This window comes from Urocitellus parryii, chromosome 11 (genome assembly GCF_045843805.1).
Source record: "Urocitellus parryii isolate mUroPar1 chromosome 11, mUroPar1.hap1, whole genome shotgun sequence".
Lineage (NCBI taxonomy): Eukaryota > Metazoa > Chordata > Mammalia > Rodentia > Sciuridae > Urocitellus > Urocitellus parryii.
This window is the reverse complement of record NC_135541.1, coordinates 8,634,142-8,658,419: the sequence shown is the minus strand read 5'-3', so window position 1 is coordinate 8,658,419 and position 24,278 is coordinate 8,634,142. Positions and strand designations below refer to the sequence as shown.

The window sequence follows — 24,278 nt, the reverse complement described above, 5'->3', positions numbered from 1 at the left end:
CTCCACCAACAAGAATGGCCTTCAGAAGGACCACAGCAGACAGGGACACCGGGCCGTGTCGCTGCCGAGGCCTCGCACTGCGGTCAGAACCCAGCGCACCCTCCTGGCCGGGGCTGGCTCGCTGTGGACTGGGCCCGGTCCTCGGCCAGGGCAAGCTCCTCGACCCCGGCCCCTCTGGCCTGGCCTGTCCCCGACCTTGTCCTGCCTCCCACGCTCTTCCTCACCTTTCAGGTGGCAGCCTGTGTGGCCCCTCCTCTGGAGGCCTTTCCAGTCTCCTAACGTGGCCATCACATGGCCCCTGCTGCTCTCCAGCACTGGCCCTATTTCCCTGTTCCTTCTGGATCCTTCCCTCACAGCAGTGCCCCTGCCTGTGGGGCTGTTTACTTCTTCCCTGCCAGTCTCCACCTCCCGGAGGGAGTTCTGTGGGCAGGGACCGGGTCCTGCTCACTGCTGGGGCCCTGTGTTGGCACGGGACCCAGCGCAGGGAGTGCTGGTGGCCACCTGCGGGCATGATGAGGGCCTGCGAGCTGGGCCGGGACAGGCCATCCTGGATAGAGCCAGCGTTGCAGGGGTGGGGAGGCTGGATGAGTGACTCGAGAGAGAAGGGGGGTCCTCACATGGACCCCAAGACACCCCCATGGTGCCCCCGAGGGAAATGTCGCAGGACACACTCTTCCCAGGCTGAGCCTGCCAGCCAGGTAGGCAGAACCGGCCTCTCAGGTGTGAGGACCCCTGCGGTGGCCCCAGCCCCGCCCCAGGTACAAGTGGATGCCCATCAGCCCATCCCCGTGGGGCAAGCACAGGGATTACAGGCTGCTCCCTGCTGGTTATGAGGACCCCAGAGTGGCCCACAAATGAGTGTTAGCCAATCAGCTCTCACTCGGAGCTCCTGAACCTTCGCCACCAGGGAACAGGCGTGAGGCCTGCCCTCCGTGACGGATGCCCCCTGATTCTGCAAACTCTGGCGGAGGCTGGCTGCAGCAGCACTGTGACCAGCGCCTCAGGCTGAAGCCCAGCCCCAGCCCTCTGCTGCACACCCAGTGCACGCGGCTCTTCACGCAAGAGTGGCTGGGTGGTCTCCACGTCCATGGCCAACTGGAAGCACAGAATGAATGGAAGAGGAAGAAAAGAGCTGTCAGATGGAGGTGACTGCAGAGTTTGCAGCAGTGACATCAGACGCACCCCAGAGGGGGAAGGGAGGTGACCTTCAAGAGGCGGAAACGCCCAGCACGGGGCCACGTAAGTGCCATGTCTGCCCAAGCGTCTCTGTGTCCTTGACTTTGTCCTTGGTGAGGGAGGGGGACATGCTTTAGAGAGGGTTCAAGTTACGGGCTCCATATTTGTTGTCTCAAATTCACAGCTTTACTCCCAAATTGGAGGTGGGACCTTGGGTTGGAAGGTAAGCGGGTCATGATAAGGTCATGAGGGTGGGACCCTTACAAGGGGATTAGTGCCCTTAGAAGAAGGATCTCTCCCCATCCGTCCCTCCCTCAACACACACACGTGCACTGAGAAAAAGCCAGGCGAGGACAGCGAGGAGATGGCCAGCTGCAAGTCAGGAAGAGGCCTCACCAGAACCTGGTCATGCTGGCTCCCTCCTCTCAGACTTGCCGCCTCTGCACCGTGAGGAGGTTAATTTCTGTCATTTAAGCACCCAATCCACAGTATTTTGTCACGGCAGCTGGCACTGACCAAGACAGCTGACCTGTCTGAAGCCACAGGGCTCCTCCTGGGTAAGTTCAGATGACAACTCCCTCCCGAGACGACCCTAGGCACGGCCTCCTGAGGATGACACCGGTGCCCAGGCCCAGCTCACAGCAGCCCCGAGGCTCAGATCCCATTTTCCTACTGACATGACCCTGCTGGACTCTGGAAAGCCCCTCACATTCAGATCCTGATCCGACCTATGACATCCCCCCACCCTTCAGCCAGAGCCCCTGGAGGGAACTTGTCCCTCCTCCCTCTCCTGCTGGACCTTACAAGGGGCTGCTCCCCCTGCTAGACCTTGACAAGCCAGCTCCCCCTGGCTCACCTGCAAGGCCCAACCCTGGGGCCTGTCCCTTCCACAGTGGCTCCTCTCCCACCCACTCTGTAGAAGCGTGACCTTCTTCCTCTCAAAGGGCAACCCTGCTGTCACCGCTGCAGCTTCCAGGACGCGTCCAAGTGACCCCACACACAGGGTCCCACTGCTGCCGCCCTCCCGCACCCTCACTGCTCAGGACTCCAGTCGCCCTGGGCGGAACCCTCTCCTGGGGACACTCGGCCCTGGCTGCTTCCGAGATCTGCCCGAGAACAACAGGCCACACGGGAGGTGACGACATCAGACTCCCTGGGTGGGACGGGGCAGCCCTCTAAGCTCCCTGGTGATTCCAGGGTGCAGCCACGGCTGAGAACCACTGCTCTGGGGACCGGAAAAGTGGCCCTGGGCCAGGTTCTCCCAGCACCCGTCCCCACACGGGCAGTCTAGGTCTCTGTGACTGGTGGAGAAATCGGGGTGCCCCTAGGAGACCATGTGGTCAGGACAGAACCCCCTGGTTGTTCCGGCACCAGAGAGTGAGTGGACGGCAGACCGTCCAGACCCGAGGAACAGAGAACAGGCTGCACGACGTTGCGCTGAGCAGGCTTCAGACCCCAAGAAGTCCATGCACTCAGTGTCCGGCGGGGCGCGGCGGGGGGACCCCAGGGGTTCCCTCGGACATCCATGACAGTCAGTGAGACACACGCCCCTGATGACCCTGGCCCCAGCGCATCCAGACCGAGTGCCACCGATGACCCCGGCCCCAGCGCAACCAGACCGAGTGCCACCGATGACCCCGACCCCAGCGCATCCAGACCGAGTGCCCCTGATGACCCCGGCCCCAGCGCATCCAGACCGAGTTGAAGGAGAACAGCAACCAGCAGAAAGCAGGCGGACATGTCAAAGCTTTGACAGCAGAGGTGGGGGTGGGAGGGGCGGCCCGGAGCTCAGCTCTGAGCCATGTGTCCACCTGCAGAGTGGCCACCTGCAGAGCGGCCCTCCCAGGGGCACAACATAGAACCTACAGGGACCAACAGGGAGGTGCCTGGGGCCTCACAGCCCTCAGCCCACCCCTGACCCATGCAGGAGGCAGGAGCAGAGCTCCCAGTCCGCACGGGGCTCCAGGGCAGGGCTCAGAAATTGATTCCCAAGCATCCAGAGCACCTCGGAGCATCGGGGGTGCTCCTTTGGGTTATGGGATCTCTCCGTGGCCCAGAGGCATCGTCTGGAGGCAGCAACAGGCAGCCTCTGCCCCAGCCCTGGGCTCCAGGTTCCCAGGATCTGTTCCTGCCCAGGGGACTCAGTGCAGGGACGGCTTTCGCCCAGGCAGTCACAGGGCTCACCCTCGTCCCTCCAGTCTTTGCTCCAGCCTCTCCTCCCCAGCAAGCCACAAGTCCCCGCCCTGGAAACCCCGCCTCCCCAAGTCCCTGTTGTGCTCTTCCCCATCCACACGCTCTGTGCCTGGTGCCAGGAGGGAGGAATCAGAGGCTGTTTTGTCCCTCATGTGTCCCCAGGTCCCAGGCCGCTGCTGTCACATGGAGAGTGGTTAAACACTTGCTGGATGGGTGCCTGTGCGTGTGCCAGGCGCTTTGCCTCCAGAAGGACTGGAGGCCGGCGCGGCTCTTTCCATGCAGCGGAGTCCTCTGACTGCAGAGGGAGCCGGGTGCCCGATACCCGTGTGAGGCAGGACCCAGGACCCCTCCCTGGCCCCCAGATGACCAGTCCTCCTTCAGCCCCTCTGCTCTCTGCTAAGGAGTAAGCCGAGATGATGAGATACACACAGGAACTGAGGCTGAGAACACGGGGAGGAGGGCAGGTGACGCGGGGACATTGGGAAGATTCCCAGAGTGGAGGGGCTGCCCAGCCCCCAGCGCAGAGCCGCCCGGAAACTCCGATGACTGATGTGCCTGTTGGCCTGGGCGTCTCCCCTAACAACCGAGGCTCAGGGAAGGAAGCACCCAGCCCTCAAGTGGCCCTCCTAGGCTCGAAGGTCAGGAGGCTCTGGGGAGGCAGGTGGGGCCTCTCCTCTCTGGGGTCTTCCCAGGGGGATAACCCATCTCTAGGAGAACTTAGTGACAGGAAGAGGGACTCACAGAGAAACAGGGGCCACACGTGCTGTGTCCCTGGCCTCTAAGAACAGACAGCACGGTCAACACAAAGAGCAGGCCACACAGGCAAGGCAGGGGAAGGAGTCCACAAGACACGCCTCCACTGGGGAGGCCGCCCCGTCCACATCTCAGACCCTCTCCTTCTGCCATCTTCCCTGGCCTGGTGACAGCCCTGACGGCAGCTCAGGGAGGGAAGCAGAGGGGCTTGGGAGTGCACAGAAGGGCAGGCGTGGTCAAGAGGAAGAGGAAGGCCTCAGAACCAACGGTGTTCCTGCCAGGACTTGGAGGTGGTGGGGGCGGTAAATGCAACGGCCCTGAGGTAGGTGTGCCTGTCCTGGTGATGTGGGAGCATGGCTGTCCTTCTGGGCAGAGGAGTGACCCAACATGCCACCGTGCTGCACCCTGAGGGTGGAAAGGAACAGAAGCGGGGAGCCCAGTGTGGAAGCAGCGGCCGCCCCAGAAGAGGCCACGGCAGTGGCCCTCTGGCAGCTGACCAGATGTGCTAGTTAGTGGTGTTGGCAGGATCTGCTGGTGAACCAGACGCAGGGACAGGGGGAGAGTCCCTCTGACTCCAGAGCAGCGTGGCCTCCACCCAGGAGGAGGGGGGCAGCTTCCTGGGGACTCCACTCAGTTTGGGAGGATTCTGTGAACCTCAGCTGGACCCTCGGGGGGAGATCAGGCAGGCACTGGGAGGAGGCTGCTGGGGACGTGAATGGTGCCTGTCAGCATCCAGGCCCGTGGGCAGAGGGCAGAGGGCAGCGATGATCCAAGCGCGGCTGGAGAAGCAGGGCACGGTGTCAGCGTCCCCAGGACACGGCTGGTGAAGATAGCGGGGAGACCAACCCAAGAGCCCCCAGGGCACCAGCATGAGCCACCAGGCATCAGGGTCCTGGCACTCCATGGCTTCCTGGGGACAAACACCTGAAAGTTCGAGAGAGGAGGTGGAGAGGGAATGGAGGCCGGGTGCAGAGAACTCGGCCGAGGGGAGCAGGAGGAGGGCCGGGGGCAGCTGAGGCTTCCAGAGGGCAGTACTCTCTAGGGTGCCAGGGCCCTGCCAGGCCAAGGTGCTCCTCCAGGCCACCTGCCCTGTCCCTCCCGTGCTCTCCGGGAACAGCTGTCCCCAGAGCTGTGTGGGCCAAGACCAAGAGCTGGCCACGGAAATCCTACACACTCTAAATTCTCGAGCACGTGCGTTCAAAGTCAGCTGGGTCTCCCACACTTGTGCCAGAGGCAGGGGAGAGGCAGAGGCTGGGGGAGCAGGTGGGAGGGGAGGAGGCTGCAGTTCCCCATGGACAGGGTGGGGGCCCACCGTGGGACCTGCAGGGCCACCAGCCACTTCCAGGAATGGTATCTCCCAAAGCAGGCACGGCCTCGTGCTCCAGGAAGGCCCCTTCCATCCAGATGCAGCACCCAGGCCAGGAAACACGGGGTGGGAAACGGAGGGAGAGGAGGGGCAGGGGCTGGAATGCAGGAGCCCAGTTCAGACGCAGCTCCATCGCTGACTTGCTGTGTAGCCCCTGGAAAATGCCCCACCTCTCTGAGCCACAGTAGACTCACTTGTAAAATGAGATCTCAAGCAAAGAAACAAATACTTTGAGCATTTAACTATGTTCTGGGGACTATGTCAGGTGCTTGCAGGGGTTCCCCCAATCCCACCCACCAAACCCTGTTTTACAGGGGAGGGTCTGAGGCTCAGAGGAGAAGAAACTGGACTTCAAAGTTCTCTCAGCTGATCAGGGCAGCAGTCAGGACCTTTTGCTCCAACGCCCTGTCCCTGACACAGCCCTCCTGGCGACAGGATGGAGAGCACTTCAGCACCCCAGGGTGGCAGAGGTGAACACACACACTTAAGAGGCTTACGTCTGCTTTGGGCTGGGAGCAGAGCAGCTCAGAGGAGCCCTGGAACTGAGGTCCTCAAACTCGGGTGTTCCCAGGAAGCCCTGGGGGTTTGAAATTCTGCTGCGGTGCTGGCCCCCGTCCCTAGAGACGCCGCTTTCCCTGGCTGGGGGTACAGCCTGGCACGGGACTGACGGTCGACTTTGCGAGCCACTGGTGTGGCCTGTGGGCCAGCAGCATCCGGGTTCCTGGGAGCCAGTGGGTACTGCCGATGCGCAGAACCTGCATTTTGATGAGGTCCTCGAAGGCGGGGCTGGGGACAGCCACCCAGGAGCAGCAGCAGCAGCGGTGCGTGGAAAGGGGCGCTGACAGTGAGGTGGGAGGCTAGTGTCCGTGACCTCTGTGGACCAAGTCCCTCGCATGGCATGAGGTCCTAGGGGGACAGGGCAAAGGCCAAAATTCGGCCTCCAGAGTTGCTGGGGTTCCCTGAGTCGGACAATTGAGGTGTCGGTTCCCAGTGCCACTCCTGGGGTGCAGGGCCAGGGAAGCAGGCACAGCTCACTAGTGGTGCTCAGGTGGCCTCTTCGCTTCTCCCCCCTCTGCCCTGCTTATGGCTGAGGGGACAGCAGAACAGAGGGGTAAGGGACTTGTCTGGGGTCACTGAGAGCTGAGGAGGGAGGGGCTCCTCCCAGACCTCCCCCAGGGCCACGCATTCTCCTTCCTCTCCACAGCCCGAGGGAGGCCTGCCCAGTGGGCTTTTGAAGGCCTCTGCACACCTGAAGACCAGCATGCCCTGCCTGTGGGGCTTTCAGGCCAAGTCTCGAGGTCTCAAAGGCCACAAGTTCCCCGAACCAGTTTGGCCAGATCTCTAAGTCCCAACATGTGACCAGCTGGTAGCACCTGACCCAGTTAGCAGGAAGGCAGGCCTGGCCGGCAGCCGCCAGCGAGGAGATCCCGGGGCTGTCTCCCTGCCTGCCAGGAAAGGAAGGCGCTGGCCACGCACTGCCAAACGAGGACCCTGAGCACGAGTGTGCAAGTCACTCGTGGCCACACACACGCAGCTCTTGAGAAAGTGGGGACAGGACTGGCTCCCTCCTTATTTGGGGAGGGAGTGTAAGGTGAAGCCCCAACAGACGTGGACAGGAACCCGGGAGGCGCTGCCCAGCGAGCGCACAGACATTCTGGAACAGCCCGGTGGACAGCCAGCCCAGGAAGCAGTGGAACCCACCCATTTCTCTCCCATGGAGCAGCCCCACCCCAGCACTGGGGTGCTCAGGGAATGCTCCCCAAGCCTGAAACAGCAAACCTGGAAACAGGTTTGTCATTCAAACCCCAAGTGTGCCCGTCTACAAGGCTCAAGAACCAAATTCTCCTAGGACCTGGCTTCCCGAAGGTTTTGCTCACTGCCAAGGTCCTGGCCAAACCTGGGGCGAGCTCCCCTGTTGTGCAATGTGGTGAACCGACTCTGCAGCCTCGGGCCTCTTCAACAGACCCTCCCTGCGATGATGAGCACGGGGCTTCCAGGCCAGGGATGTCAGCCTTGCAGGAAGCACGTCCCCACCCCTGCCCTGCCCAGGTAGGTAGGGGAGTGGCGCCCTGAGCTTCCCAGCACCCCAGCATGGCTGCAGCAGGCCCCAGCTGCCGTCTCCTACCCCCGCTTTCCCTCCAGTTGAGCCACAATAGCCTGCTTTCTTCAAAAAAACAAAAACAACTCCCAAGAATGGGAAGGAAGCAGAGAAGGAAACATGGCCAAATCCAAGTATGAGCAGGGGCCCAATGCTGGCCAAGGCAGACTCCCTGGCTGGGACAGCAAGAGGTGTTCTCCTGCGACACCCTGGAAGGAAAGTTCTTCAAAAGGTAGGAGTCACCGGGACCCTCGGACTTCATCACTGCTACCACTGAGCTAGGGCAAAGCAGTTAGAAGACAGGTCAGGGAAGAGCCCCACCCTCACGAGGCGCCTCCCAAGCCCTGTGTTGCACCAGGACTCCCAGAACTTGGTGTTCTGCTGGGCGCAGATGGAGGGCACGGAGCAGCCTGGGGATGCTGTTGAGGCGACCGCTCTCACCTCCATGGAGAAGGTACGGGAGCGCAGGGGGCTCCCTGGCTGCCCAGGGGGCCATCCTAGCTTGCCTGGGAAGGCTGGCACGGCCGGCTGGCAGGGCGTCCCAGACACGGCTCACTACGTGCCTAAACAGGTATGAGCAGGCAGCCGATGCTGCCCAAAGGCAAGGGCACCCTAGGCAGGGGCTCGTCCTCAGCAAGCATGGGATGGGAGGCAGGGCCACTCAAGCGCCTTCCCCATCCCTTGCCACCACCCCAAAAGCCCTGTCTCCCGCTGACAGCTTGGAAGGCGGCCCACTGGGGAGTCCAGCCTGATGCACAAGCGATGAGACGTGGCGCTGTCTGGTGCGGTCCAGGTGGCTCAGCCCTCACCAGATTCTGCACCCTGTTCAGGTGGGGAGCCAGCCACTCGTTCCCTGGGCAAGAGGGGCTACACTCATGGAGCCCAGGGGCTCAAGGCCAAGCAGGGCAGGATGGAATGAGGCCCTCCTAATGATCCATGCTACCAGCATTTGCCAAACAGCCTTCAGTGGGCCTGGCCCGGACGCTGTCATGACCACGAGTCACAGCAGTTTACTCTGTGCTAAGTGTTGGACATAAGCAGTAGATCGAATCCTCACAAGAACTTTATGAGACGGGTACTCTGCATTTCACAGATGAAGAACCAAGGCACAGAGGAGTTAGGCAACTTGCCCAAGAACACACAAGGGTCAGGATTGAAGTCCAAGTCACTTGCCGGTAGAGCATGGGCCTGTGAAGTCAAACAGGTGGGTCTCTGGGATTCCTGGGCTTTTCACGCGCTGCCAGGCAGTTCAGACCCCCAAGAGGAGGAGACAGCTTGTCATGTGCCCAGACACATTTCCCCCACTGATCTGATAACCTATCAGTTTCTGTGGGTGTGGTGGGAGCAGCCTGATGTCTTCTGGGGACCCAAAGAAGCCTGCTCTGCTCAGAGGCCTATGCTGCGCTGCAGGGGGTGCCCTTTAAGCATCACAAATATATTTTAATTTTACCTTTTTGAATGGAAATTCTCTAAAATCAGTCATAGAAGATACATGTTCTAAACTCAGCTTGGTTCTCTCTGTAAGAATCTGACTTCCAACTCTGCACATGTGCTGGGCTACCATGGAGGGACGTCCTTGGGGCCACCAAAGTGCACAGGCCTGCTGACCCACGGTGGGTCAGAACCAGATGTTCAAGTTACCTTCAAGCCGCACCTCCTGGCCGTCCCTTGGCAACCACAGGGGATGGGCTCCAGGACTCCCGTGACAGAATCTGCGGAGGCTCAAGCCCTTATATGAAAGGGCGCTTTATTTGCATAAATCATGTTTAGAGAATGACAAGGGAGAAGTCTCTCCATGGTCAGGGCAGATGCGATTGTTTCCCAAATATTGTTGACCCACCTTTGGTTAGAGCTGCAGATGCCCAAGGAGATGCCCAAGGAGCGTGCGCACTGACCTGGGCTGGCCTGGGAATCCAGCAGGGAGCAGACCTGGCCTCAGCCTTTGCGAAGGAATGTTCTAGAAGGGGAACTTCACTGCGTAATATATAATTAAAAACTGAACCCTGCTGAGAAGAAGGAGAGCCTAGCAGCACTCAGCATGGGGGGCCTGGCCACAGAAACGAGGCACGTGCCCACGAGCCCTCAAACTTGGGTTCAATGGAAGACGGAGCCGCTTTGGGACCTGCTTCCCTGGGTGATGCTGCCTTCTGCTTTACTCCATGCAGGGGGTGGGGAGGGGTCATAGATGACTTCACCCCAAGGAGAGAGATTTCTGCCCCTAATGACCCATGCTGGCACAGAGGGGGCCCTTCTGTTGCTTCCCAACCCCATCCCCAACTCTTTCCTGCTCTCACTGGGGCTCAGGCTCTAAGTGTCACACAGGGACCTGGGGGCATTTGCACACTGAGAGAGACGGGGTCAAGAACTCAAGTCTCCTTAGGCCTTTCAGGAACTTCAAGTGACAGATCCGGCAACACAGGATGTTTGGCCTTTTGTAAGTAGCAGATCCCAGGGCTTCTGGGCAGCTGAGGACAGGTCATGGACTTTAGATGGGGCCAGTCTTGGCCTCCAGCAGAAATGGTTTTTCTGAGAAAAAAAATAACCCTCCCCAAGAGAAATTGCAGGTGAGCCGATGGTGGCTGTGGGCAGCTGCTTCCCTGGACAAGACAGGGACTCATGCACTTGCTGTGCAGACCGGTGAATAGTTCATGATTCAGAAATGGGGCGCAGAGCCTCGACTCCCGACCAGGAGAGCAGGCCTCCGCATGCAGAGCCTCCTGCCGGGACCCCATCCCTGCCACCTCCACCAGAAGGCACTCTCAGTCCTTGGCCCCGGCTGTTGCAGGGGAGGCCCTCGGGCACACCTGGCTTGAGTCCTGCTCCTAGGGAGGCCGAGAAGTCCAGGTGTGGGAGGCTTAGCGTCTGAAAGGCCCAGCTCCCCCACCAGCGGTAGAGCTAGTCGCCCACCCTCTCAGTGCCAAGGCATGAGGCCAGCCATGGCCGCAGGGGAAGCACTGCACCCAGCCCGCACGGTACCTGCGACAACACGGGCAGACCCTCTTCCTCTGTGTGCTGCCCAGAGGGGGGCCACTCAAAACAAGAATCCCAGTGGGGACACCCTAACCCTCCCCTAGAAGCAGGGGTACGGCGTCCTTTCTGAGCTCCCATTCCCACGCACGTGGCCCGCAGCGCCTCCGGCAGCCCTCCCACCCAGGCCAGGGTCCCGCTCCCCTCTCCGGGAGCTCCTCCCCTCCTGCTTCCCACTGCACAGGGCCAGACAGTGTGGAAGACCCACAGCGCCCTGGGCGCCTCCTCCACCCGAGCCCAGCTCCTCCCCAGGGCCGCAGCCCCAGGGCCCCCTCCGCCCACCACAGGGCGGGGATGTTCCGGCAGTTCCCTCCTTCCTCCAGGGCCCCTCACTCCAGTCACTCCTGCAGTGGCCCTACCCCGCTCCCTCCTCAGGGCCTGCAGGGCGCGCAGTGGGCCAGGCCCAAGTCTCCCCTGCCCTCTGGATCCCAGTGCAGGCAGGTGTCTGCCAGGGTCAGCTGCGAAGCCCCTGGGGCCCTTCTCCCTCCTCCCTGCACAGGGAAGCACTCGGCCTTGGGGGCCTCTACGAGGCTTCCTCATCTGGGGGAGGAGGCACACCTGCTCCAGGCGTCTTCTCTCCCCTCGCTCACTCCCTGGGATCCCAATCCCTGGCCTTGGTCTTGGCCTTGGCACCACGTGTAGCAGGGGCTCCCCCGACTGCCACATGGCCTGGTCCTTTCCTCTGGACCCTGAATCTGCATCTTCCCCTGCCCCCGCCTTGATGTGACAGCAGGGCGAGCTTAAATGGCCCAGGGCCCGCATGTGGGGACAGACCTGCTGCTTCTAGTCCCCAGCTCCTCCCGAGGACCCTCCACTCCCCTGGCCGTCCCTCACCAATAGCCCTCCCCAGCCTTCAGCCAACTTCTCTGAGACAAGTCCAGAACCCGGCTGTGACAGCAGGAGCAGCCACTCCGTCCTGACTGGCCTGTTTCTACTCCACCCTTCTGGGTCTGTTCTCAACAGACCAGCAGAGAGAGCCTTTTAAAAGGCACATCACATGGTACTGTTCCTCCTCTAAAGCTCTCTGATGACTTCCACTGAGTAGAAGCCCAGTCTTCAGAGTGGCTGCAACAACCAACTCTGACTGGTCCTGGCTACCCCCTGACCCTCAGCCTGGCCCCACCGCCCCTTAAGCGTGCACAAGATTCCACCTCAGGACCTTTGCACGCGCTATTCTGGTGCCAGTGCTCTCTGGGGGGCCAACAGACCTGGCCCTCACCTCCAAGCCTTTGCTTAAACGCCCCTGTTTGGGCCAGGCTTCCTGACCCGGATGTTTAAACTGGGAACCACCCCCTTCTCTGCAGAACTGTATTCCCCATCCTACTTCTCCCTGCAGTGCTCCCCAGCTGACACTCTGTATATGCTGGTTTGTTGTCTGTCACTAGAATGTCACAAGTAAGAATCTCCCTTTGTTCTCTGCTAGGTCCTTCAGTGCCTAGAACAGCGCTGGGGTCAGACAGCACAGCCCCAGCTCCACGCCAGAGAGGAGAGAGAGAGAATGAATGCCAACATCCACTCTGCCTTTCCTGACTAGATCAGGTCCATGGTGCATCATCTAGGATTTCTAGTTCTCAAAGTGAAACCCTTATAAAAAGCAATATGACTAAACACCTTCCCACGCCTCGTTTCCACCCTGCTCCCCATACATCTAACCGCTGCTCTTCCCCAACGAATTGGGCTATAACTTTTTTCTTTTTATTTTTTTTTATACTGGGGACTGAACCCAGGGGTGTCCTACTAGAGCCACATCCCCAGCCACACCTTGTTTTGAGACAGGGTTTCATTAAATTTTAGAGGCTGGCCTTAAATGTGGGTGCCTCTTGCTTCAGCCTCCTGAGATACAGGCCTGTGCCTCTGGCGCAGCTGCTGTTTTAGAAACAAGTTTAGTTTGAATGATGTCTATTAAATCATACAAGTGCAACAATAAATACAAGTGGCATAAACAGGTCTGGAAACTAAACAGAGTGGCCTTTGGCATGCACTGAACTAGGCTGCTGGGAAATGAAGCGCAAGGGCTCCCCCGTGAGCAGTGGCCAGGACGTCAGAGGCAATAGAGTGCACATTAATATGGCAGGCTGGGCTTGAGTCTCAATCATGTCCTTTTAGCTACAGCTGGTATTCTAACAAAATTTCAGTACAATTCTGGGGCCACTCCACACTCTCAGTCCCTGTGCTTTTGCAAAAGTGTCCTCAAGCCAGTACTGCCCAGGCAGGGGACTCCTGGAGAGGGCTGAGGCCTGCTTCCTTCAGCAGAGTGCCCAGGCCAATGCCCTTGGATTTCGTCAGCTGAATCACCTTAGCAGGCAGCTCTGACTCACAGGCGACAGGGAAGTCAACCGGCTGGGCAGCCAGTTATGGGAACAGCCTCGCTCACAGCCAGGCCTGCGGCACAGCACAGCCAACCAGGGCTGAGGTCCAACAAGAAGGGGATTCCTTAAAATCTTGAGCAAAACTGCAAAGAGCCATGTGAGGGAAGGTGCCCATCACCATGCACTGGGTGTCTCTGCAGAGGGAGCTCTTGGTGTCAGGGACAAAGGTGCCAGGAAAAGGGTCACCCCATTTTTAGGTCCCCAAACTAAATTTAACAATCTGAAGAAATACTGAAGTTTGGGAGGTTCAGCGTGGGTCAGACAGGCCGAGTCCGAGGACTGGGGTGTGGGGCAGTGAGCCAGTGTGGACACGGGCGGGGTGGGGGTCTCCCCAATGCCTGAGGCAACAAGCCGGGCAGCACAGCCTCCTGGGGGCTCTAGGGTTTCAAAACTCATTTCAAACTCAGAAGCCACAAGTTAGGGCACACAGGTAGCCTGACTCTAGGACCTGGTTTCCTTGACCCCATCATTCCACGGTGCTGCAACAGCTGGTGGAGTGGGGAGTGGGCACAGGCAGGTGCTGGGCTGTACCAAGCTGGTCCACGACAAGTCGACGCACCACGATTCCAACTCTGCTTGGGCACTCAGAAGTATCCCACTCTCAAGACGCCCCAGACCGTGTGCCGTGGGTCACAAGGAATAGGACAAGCACAGTGAAGTACCTCTGAGAGGTGAGAAGTGCTGGAATCCACCAGGGACTGTAAGTAAGCGAAGGGAAAGAACCCAAAATTACAGGCCAAAGAGTAAAAATTAAAGTGATGAGCGGCATGATCCACCTTACTCATCTTTCTCCCAAGACGGAATGGAGAACTCTGAGGTCTGGCTAAGACTCCTCAGAGACGCTGATTTAGTGAATATTTCAAAGTCCCACCCCAGAGATTATGACTTAGTAGGTCTGACACTTTCACCAAACCACCCAGTGACTCTGCTGTAGGTGGTCCACAGAGCCAGCATCAGCAAGACCACAGATTGAGCTCCTTTACCCAGCCGGGGCACAGGCAGGAGCCGCAGCTTCTCAAGTTCAAATTAACAGGACCCTTCACACTGGGTGAGCAAGATGCTCCCCCCACGAATCACGTGTCCCACACGACTCAGAACATCGCCTTAATGCAAGGCCTGATGTTAGCTGGCACTAGCAGGCTCCATCTGAAGCTTCAAAAATATTTTAAAAGGTAGAAACATATCATTAATCGCAGCGACGAAATAACTTGGCACAGTACATACTTTACACCATGTGCTGCGCCAGTTTACTGATACAGACAGACGCGGCTGGTCCCACCTGAGGGCAAGGTTACCAGATTCAATTTCACCAAACTCACTTGTAAAATTCAAAGTAGCCTAAAATACGTGGCTATTAGATAACTTCTGAAAAAAAATTCCAGAGCAGTATCCCAAATCAGGAAGAGAAACCCATCAGCCCTGGGGTAGAATGACGAGACTACAACCAAAGGACCAAAAGCCACCAGCTCTGTCGCTCATAAGCACCTGGCACCAAACACAAGACCTACTATCCACACAGATGGAAGGATGGAGGGCGATGGGGAAGACAACTATTCTGCTTGAGAATTAAGGTCCCCCCTGGTGCGGACTGTCTCCACCCTTGCACCCACACTTCATTCTCTCCACTACTCAGTGTTGAACACATTTTTAGGAGCTTAGGGGGGAAATTACAGTCATGCGTTTGTCACACTGCACACTCTCCTGTCTAGAGGTCACTAGCCTGGCAACGGCACTCACCAGCAAAGAGTCAACAGCAGAGACCTGGCTAACTGAACGTGAGCAAACTGGATCAGAAAACCCCATCCTAGGATTAACACGCTTATCCCTTGGGGTGGCTCCTGGGTGCTCTCACGAGGCCCAGCCCCACTGCCTGGCTTCCCACCAAGCAGGTCTGAGGGAGACCAAGGCGTGCAGATCACACCATCACCAAGGACAGGGAGACCAGGGTAAGGACGCCGCCTCCTCAAGGAGAGATGGCATCTCAAGCTCTCGGCTCACTGTGTGGCAGTTCTAAGTCCCGCATGCTGGAATCACTCACGGCGTCCCTTTCCACAGGGGAGTGCTAGCTGATGGCTACTGAGAGCCTTCAAGGGAAGGTGACAGTATCCAGAGGACAGCAGGTAAGTGGGGATACAGTGAGATCACAGCAGCACACACCTGGCGCAGCAGAACCAGCCCCCTGCCTGCATCCAAAGCAGACCCAGGGACATTGGCCCTCTTTTTCCAAGTGCAAACTGAGCCCCAGGCTCTAGCTGCACCCCAGGCAGCTGCTCCCCATGCAAGTGAAAAGCCACCTGCCCACGGTGGCACAAAAAGCCTTCTATGAAAAGATGGAAGAAACGCTGACACCAGTGAGCCAGGTTCTGTTCTCCAGATGGCCAGTGCCCTCCTCCCCAACATCGAGCAGGTGGACGCAGGCGTGCCAAGCACCCAAGAGGGACCTCTCCTAGGAGGACCTCAGCTCTTTACTTCCCGGTATTTTCTGGTCTCTTCAGCTGGTGCCTCTTGTCCTCTAGGGCAGGTCCTTTTGCTTCCTAAAGGAGATGCCACCAGAAGGCAGTGGCAGGGGCGTGCCAGGGGCTGCCTTCTGTTCCCCGCTCCTAGATCAGTGAACAAGAGGCAGAGGCACAATGAAGAGGAGAGGGACCACCTGGACTGCATTCCTAGCATCTCTGTGACCTCAAGCTGTGAAGCTTTCCTTTGCTTTTGTGTCCCCATCTGTAAAATGGGAGGACATAAAAGTACTCACTTCATGGGGTTGTTGTAAAGACCAAATGGATTAATACATGCACAGCCCTTCTGCAGTGGATGGCGAGAACTTTCAAGCGTCATGTGATCTCAGCAAATCAAGGTCCTTGGCTGAGTTCTCCTGGTTTCATAGAGCTAATGAAATGTTTTCTTCTGAACCCAGGCCTTTGAAAATTTATATTTGGCTCTGAAGTCCAAAACCAAGATATAAATATAAAAAGTCCTGTGGAGGAGTGACAGAATAAAAATGAATCACTTTTCTCACTTCAACTTGAAAATGATTTCCTGTCGTCACAGCTCCTCGCTTCTCTTTACCTCTGATATGTGCGGAGGGCGGGGAGCCACAGAAAGGCAGCTAGCTACCGGGTACATATATGAACAGCTCTGGCCCTGCTGAGGCACAGTGAAGGCCCTTGGTGTTCCTGCTGGCGGAAGCAGCAGAGTCACAGGCAGAGGCAGGAATGATCTGGCCTCAGCAATCCAGGCTGTTGTGAAATCTCACACAGCACAGGTATGAGCAGCAGCCTCGACCTCCCACCAGACCCAAACTGGGATTCAAGAGAACACCTCTGAATAACACTAATAATGACAGCAGCTCCTGGTGATGGCACTTACGATGGTGGGCAGCACTTGTGGTCTTTCAGGTGTTGTCTGATGTCTTCACAGTGATCTTTGTGATCAGGTTGATCACCCCAATTTGACATACAGAAAACCAGGTTCAGAGAGGTTAAGTAACTTGCAGGGGTTAAGGTTCTAGTGAGAGTATGAGACACAGCCAGAATTCAAAGATTCCACTTAACAAACATTTCCTTAGCAACTACTGCCTGCCAGGCACTATTCCAGATGCCAGGAACGTAGCCTCCTCCGTGGAGGGAGCGGGCAATAGACAAGCGTGAGTCCTAACAGAATGCACAGAAGGCTTGAGCGCCTTGCAGAACACCATGGCAGAGAAAGGAGAGGAAAGGGCTGTGACCACATTCTCAGCCTCCATAAAGATTCTTTTCTGTCTCTCAGGGCTTTTGGAAAGTGTGAGCACTTTCCCCAGTAGCCTCCTCCAAAGGTTCCGAAGCCATCACCAACACCCAAGTTCATCACCCACATCCTGCCCCTTACTGGGGTGGATTACCAGCCCTGTGGCTGCTCACTGGCACCTTCTGAGGTTCACTACTGTGAGCACTTGAGTGCCTGGCACTGAATAGCATTAGAAGTCACTGCCAACGCCATCCAGGACACAGAGCCAGCATGGCCACCAATCATCGAATATTTCCTAGGAAAACATACCACTCCTAACACAGCAGGGGTGAAAGCAGGTGTGATTCCACTGCAGACCAGGCCGCCTGTTACAAAGGATACCCAGGGAATGAAATCCCAGATCAGCAGTTCAAAGCCAATGCTAATTCCCACTCCACAACCTCTCTGCAACAAAACCACGCTCTGAATGATGACATCAGCATCAGTCTGCATTGAGGGCCAAGAAAGTTGGAAAATAAAAAAGACTCCAAAACCCAAGTGAACCAGGTGGCTTTCATGCTGCAGTTGAGTGCAGTGATTCTGGAATTAGGTGCATGTTTGGGGTTCCCCTCTACAGCTGTGATATTGCCCCTCTTTATCTGTAAATGAGAACATTATGCTGTTCAGGTAGGAAGATCTTAAAATCAGTTAAGCCATGGGACACACTCAGAATAGAGCCCCTCCTGTAAGAACGGCCAGTCTATACCCTCAGCTCCCTTCACAGAGGCCTGCTGCATCCCGCGGGTCCTCTCAAAGTCCCAGTACACCGGGCTGCTCTCTGACCAGAGTCCATCAGACGTGCAGCCAGACACCCTGACGATCCAGGCTGACAGTGTGAAGCCGTTTTCTGAATGGCTGACCGACTGAATCACTACAGGAGAAAATGCCCTAATTCACAAATCCAATAATAGCTTGGCAATAGAAGCCATCTGAAAATGCTCCTGCACTCTCGCTGGGCTGGCAAGGACTGCATATGATTATAAGAGGCAAGTGAGAAGAGAATGTAACTGCAAGGAAAATTGAAGCCATCTGAGTTTTAAATAACTTCATTCCAATAAAGAATATTAAACTATTATATTTTGGCAAAATGAAGTACTAAAAAATCCAATTATTTTAAATTGAAATTCTATGCTAAAAAATAAAATCACAACTGTATCCTATGGCCTAAATACCCTTTCATTACTCACTTACCTGTGCAGAAAGTTCCAGGTCTTATTGACACGAGCCCTGTTTTACGTTTAGACTTAATGCTAATCTTCAGAAGCTATATAAGTGGAGTATACAGCTGTATACTCTAGAGAGTATACAGCGGCTCCTGTCTAAACGCTGATATAGAAGTGTTTTCAGTTTAAATATGTTCCTGCTCAGAACACAAACTGTCCTTTAAGATCCTAAGACCCTGCCGTTACCAAGTGACACTCCAGTTCTGGCTCCACTCACTGAGTTACTTGGCAGCACTTATCGAGGGGCATTCAGAAATGGGCAGCTAGACATGGACAGGCACACTTAGGGACTGTCTTCTAGAATATGTTCATCTACAACTTCTGCCTGAATTTCCTAACATTTTCTATCAGGAGGAATTGAAAAGAAATCCAGTCGGCACAGGGGAGGTGGAAAATGCAAGCACATACAAGTCCTACTACCGCAATAGCCAACGGGTTTACTCTAATAATTAAAGTATTTCCAAGCCTCTTTTATTAGCTCACAATTGAATGTAATTTCATAATGTAATTTACGGCATTCAGGATGGTTTTTTCAATTCTTAGTCTTAATCCTGAAAGCAAATGAAGCCTGCACGCCCACTCCAAGCCCTAATCCTATACTTTGAAAACAACTTGCTATGGGCAGATGTTTTATGGCACCCAAGGCACTACTTGCTGAGGTGGGAGGTGGGCCTGGATCAGCCTCGTTTGGAATTATGACTCAGAAGGTCACGTCTCCAGCAACACCTGGGACTCACGATGACTCCTGGCTGCCTTCTTTGAATCACTTTCAAGACCAAAGGGCAGCGTGACAATGAGCTTGGTTTCTGCTGAACAGTCAGACTATTGATGAGGCAGAGGCTTTAAAAGCCAATGGACTGAGCTAGCCGGCCGCCTGGAGAGGGGAAGAGAGGCATATTCCACTGTGAGGAGGGAAAGTGGATGGAAGTTGGCCTCTCGCAGCCCCCGACTAATGAGCAACCTCCCTGACCAGGAAGACAACGTCACCCATAACCTAACTGCCCCCATTCAGTCCCGAATGTGGCAAAGCCTTTAATTGAGAAGATATCAAGGCCTGTATTCTGCAAATAGAAGAAATCAAACTCTAAAAACCTACAGATGATCAACAGAAGAGTGGGCCCAGAAGCAGTTCAGATCTCCACCTGTACTTGAGAGCTGTGGGTGCCCTGAGCATGGCACTTCCAAGTCTGCTCCCTGCATGCGAACGACACCAACCTCACGGGGTGTCGGTGAAGATTCAAGCTTTAAAAATGGTTAACACAGTATGGAGCAGGCAGCAAGCACTCAAAAACCACATTAAATTCACTCAAAATCTCTTTAGATCATTTCCAACAACTCTGGAGAAGGAAGGAGCATAAGAGTGGCCAGCAGGGAAAGAAGTGGGGTGAACGAGGGGAGGCGGGGGTGAACGGGGAGACCGGGACACAGGCTCATAAGATCAACTGCAGAGCAGTTTACATTTTCCTTCCTTACATCACACCCACTCACAAATCTCAAATTTTGTTCCATTTTTTGGACCCTGAATGTTTTAATTTTGTCTAGAATTTTAATGGCAACGCAGATGTCATTTGTCCCAACAATCTGGACCTCATCTCTCTTCTTTGTATTCCACAGCACTGTGTACTTAAGATCCTGCCAGCAAGGCAGGCCCTGCAGCAGGAAAGGTCCAACAGCACCTGAGGTGGCGCTCAACAGTGCTGACTGTGGCGTGAATCAGCCAAGGAGAAGCTGCATGACAGGCCCTGGTCCTTTTCTTGCCAACGGTGCACAGTTCTGAGCCCAGCTCTGGAGATCATCCCCACAACCTTCAGACAAGCAAGAACAGCAGCAGTGCCTGCTCTGTAGCGAGTATAAGGATGATGTGACACCGTGAGGCTCAAAGAGGAACACAGGGACACCACAGCACTTCAGAGCTGCACACATTCTTTTTCCAATATAAATTCAGAAACGTGTGCATTGAAATTATCCAGAACCTTTAAAAAGATTACCCAACCCTGTTTCCAATTCATCTAAATAGTCTAATTTTTAAAAACTGGCTGCAGGGCCTTGAAACAAGTAGCTGGGACAGGCTTTCTGGGTAAAGTTCAGAAAGCACTGGGCTCAAGGGCAGCGCTGCGGCTCCTCAAGCCTCTGAGAATGCTCTGTCCACACTTTCAAATACACCTCAGCAGTGCTGTACTAGAACATTCACTGAAAGCAGATCCTGAAGCAGTGGCCCAGGACCTGCTGGACCTGCAAGGTTCACACAGCAACCAAAACGGGCCAGAGGTCCTTCCTGATCAGATACAATAATATGTTGGGGATTCCTTCAGTGAACAGCAGATCTTTCCCAACCACCAGTCAAGTCCTCAACACACTTTCAATGTGGCCTGTATATCCACGTCAACCCTCTTCTCACCTACCTGTGCTCTAATACATCTTCAAGGTAAACTGCACTTATAAATTTATTTTTAATGGCTAAGTCAATCTATTCAAAGTGAGCTTCAATATCAAATCAAAATTCACATAAATGAAATGTTAAATGCGTCCAATGAACCATTATTTTGGTGTCACCTGACTTAAGTATCATAGGCCTGCAGTCCTGTAGATGTCCACCCTCAGACACGAAGCAAGTACCTTCCCAACCACCTATCTTTGGGGACTTGTGACAAAATGAGGAGGTTTCAAATACAAAGCATCAAACAGGGGAAAAGGACACCAAGCAAACATAAGCTCAGAAGTTGGGATTTTGTCCATTTTGTCCACAGATATAGCCTAAGTACCTCAAATACAGCCTGGCCTTTACTAAACACTCAGTAAACCAAGTTGACTAGATTAACCACTAGAAAGAACCTGTAACTCTCAAGTTGAAGCCCCGTGAGCCCAGACAGGGATTTATCAATGGAAACACTGTGAGATGCTTTCAAACAATGTGAGTGACAGAAGGCTTTATCAGTGCTTAGCTTTTTAATTATTAAAAAAATTTTTAAAAAGTTCAACCCTATGAAGACTTTTTAAAAGCAACCAAAATGGGGCAGAGGTCCTTCCTGATCAGATATAATAATTTGTTGGGGACTCCTTCAGTGAGTAAGCATCTTCATTCCTGAGCTCACAGGCACTACAGCTAGGGTTGGGGACACTGAAGGCCAACGAGAGACTCAGCCCACTGTCTAGTGTGGGGTCTGACAGCATCCTCATCCAGTAAACACTATGGCCATCTAGGCCCCTTCCCATTCTATACACACAGCAAACACAGGTCTCCCAAGTTAACCTACCAGAGCAGGCTTGTGACTGAAGGCACAGCTACAGAAGAAAGGCAGGCAGATTGGCCAGGAGGGAGACCGGGTCTGCCTCCCGCCGCAGGAGGAGTGCTCTCCACCTCACAACACTCCCCACCCCACAGGGCATGCCGAGTGTCCAGCGCTCGAGCAAGCACAGCATTTAAAACTCAGACTGAAGACCATTTCCAAACTTCCATCCACGTCTCTCCTCCCTGGGTTTTCCCACCATAGGAGCACCATAGGCCAGAGAAGGCTGAGGGAGCCACCATCCCCAGAGGAGGAAGGAGACAGTGAGAGAGGAAGACCTGCTCAGGTGCCGGACTGCAGTTCACTGCTCATATCCAACCACTTTCACCTGCAGAAAACACCATTCTGAAAGGACTTTCAACCCAAATGTTACCACTTCCATTCATTCTTAGGAGATCCATAAAAACAGATCAACCCACAAACAAAATCGTCAGCAAGCACAAAGGAAACTATGACCCTGTACATGAAGCCCTTTATGTCACTTGTACCAAATTAAGTTCACAGGGTACCTATTGGCACCACTGGCCTACTACATGTCTACCCTCTAGATAGGACGGGACAACTGGAATCACAAATGTCCAGCTGATGCCAGACAGAAACAGGTGAAAAGAGGTCCCAGGGGGTGACTACAGACCACACTGTGTAAAGCAAGACTGGTCCTCTAAGTACTCTCACCTTCCCTCTAATGTGCTCCCAATTATGTACAAAATGCAGTCCTTTCACAAGTTTTTAGAAAGTTTTTATTGGTTACAAGGATATAAAATGTATCATTCAAATTCTTCCCTATTTATTAAAGTATATGCAGCAATAGCATAAAAAATCTTTTTTATACATCTGTCAAGCCAATGATATATTTCATGCTAGAAGGGGAAAGTATCAAACAGCAGTCTTGTTTATAATTAATTCCCCTCTCTTTCTTTTTCAAGGCTACATTGGTTAAAATCAAAGAACAACCCCTTTTGTATGTCAAATTGTAAATTTTAATGTTTTCATTAGAATAGTCTTTTATAGCACTCTCCAACAAGAAGCAATAAAATAACTAACAGCGAACTTCATACAGGAACACTCTCCAGATTAACAATGCAAACAAAAATGCAAAATGTAAATCACATATAATACAATTGAAGCGTCCAAAACAATTTAAATAATTTTAAATATTTTATTTTTAAACTGCTACAAATGCTTTATACAACATTTCAACATAAAGTCCCCATAACAGAAATGTAACAAAATGGGAATGATAGTGAAAGGGTTAAAGTGGCACAAACTCACTAAACAAGTATTAAACTACAAATTTTAAGAGGTAGATTACTTTTTAAAGTTGAGAACAAAAAACAGTATGAATAAAATCTAGCCATTTTCCACCAACTCAGTCATTAATTTGGGAGGAGGCATAAAAATGAATGGAGAAATGATACTCATATACTTTGGCAGAGGCCAATTTGTTATTTTAATCTCTATTAGAGACTGCAGTATAAAACCTGGTATGTAAATTCATTTATACTTACATGTAGACACACACATCTCTACAGGCCTGGATGCATCTGTGCATTGATATATTGCTACATAGTCTCTCATAATATAATAGTTATAAATTAGTGCCAGATAACCATCTGAGAGGATAATGTCCATCAGGATATATAAACATGACACTATAAGAGGCATAAAAAAAGAGTCCATATCCAATCTGGTTTCCTCTCGGTTATGCTGGCAATCTGCTTGTGATTTAAAAAGGGGGCAGGGGGTTGGGGGGTAAGAGATCAGCTAAATGCCTCTCTCTGTCTACAATTCATTTAGAAGAAAGGCATCAAGAGCTGGTGTGTGAGGAGAAGTTTTAAAATGAGTGCATCCGAATCTGTCATCCCTGAAATCTACAATAAACTACTGATAAAATAGAGAACTTGCTTTGCAAGGTTAAGTTCAAATCATTCCCTTCTCTGCTATGTGCCAAAATCAAGGGCCACACTCACATCTGAGTTACAGTCCCATGACGAGGAGCCAGTTCATCTAGCCCATCTTACAGGGCCCTTCTCTTTGGATCTCAGTCACCTGGGAGCCCAGCACACACACTGGGCACCACTGAAGGAGCAGATGCCTGACTCTAACCAGGGCAACAAGAAGCCAGCCGGCAATCAACTGTGTTACGATTTTTGAGTCAGCTTCAACTGGTCTTGCAAGCTTGGTAGATTTCGTATCCTTTGCCGTAGTGCTTATCCTAAGTTGAGCATGCAATATCTTTTAGTCAATTAAGGTTTGTTTTGTTTGGGGGGCTTTTCTACAGGAAGTTCCTAGAAAATAAGAAAACTGAAGATAAATGACAACATAACATAACCTTGTATGAATTGATCATGTTAAAGAAAAGGGTGAGGCGACCATAAGACAAATGTTATCAAGACAGCAACACATAAATGACTCTGAAGGTATTCAAGAACTCAGGTGTCCCACTCCAAAGATACATACATGCTAAGAAAACTGCCAGTAGGACCATTTCTAAGTGGGACAGCAGAAACAGAGATGGGAGAAATAGGTGCTATGTTTTTGACTCAGGTCACTGTAAATGGGAAAAACCTGGCCAGGCATTTTATTTTGCTTCTCTGATCTTGACGTTTTCCTGGACTGGCTGCAGAGGGTACTCGGTATCAAAGAGAAGTGTTGCTTCTCTAGGAGTGTTAAAAAATGGAAAAACTCCCTAGGCAAAAAGGGTGAGAGGTGAGTGAAAAATGTATCCCTTTCCTTCTCTTGGGGTCTTGCCAGCACCACATCTGAATTCAGTGCCCCCCGCCTTCAGAAGCCCAAGGTAGGCAGTAACCACTAACGCAGGGTGGGCCATGGCATTAAGGAAGAGAGGGACTAGAAGCTGAGCGATGGTGACATCACACTCTTCTCCTGCTCTGTCCTAAGGAAAGCATTTGGAACCCATGGTTTCTTTATCGCCTGAAAGGCATGATGGCTGCTGTGCTCCATGAAGTGACCAACAAACTGCCAATCCCTGAGTGTTACCTGAAAAACCCAGCTACATTCTCGAGG

General features: G+C 53.8%; 1 protein-coding gene across 7 annotated transcripts in view; it reads right to left on the bottom strand.

Moving 5' to 3' along the window:
• Positions 1-24,278, bottom strand: part of Prdm2 (PR/SET domain 2) — a 119,505-nt gene that overhangs the window by 9,740 nt on the left and 85,487 nt on the right. Inside the window, exon 9 of one of the 7 annotated variants that reach the window (XM_077791501.1) lies at positions 22,016-23,539. The exons of the other annotated variants lie outside the window; for them this stretch is intronic. Within the exon in view, the coding sequence (XP_077647627.1) occupies positions 23,527-23,539 (13 nt within the window). The 3' untranslated portion in view covers positions 22,016-23,526. Of the gene's footprint in view, positions 1-22,015; positions 23,540-24,278 lie in introns of those variants that run through there. 7 annotated transcript variants of the gene reach the window in all.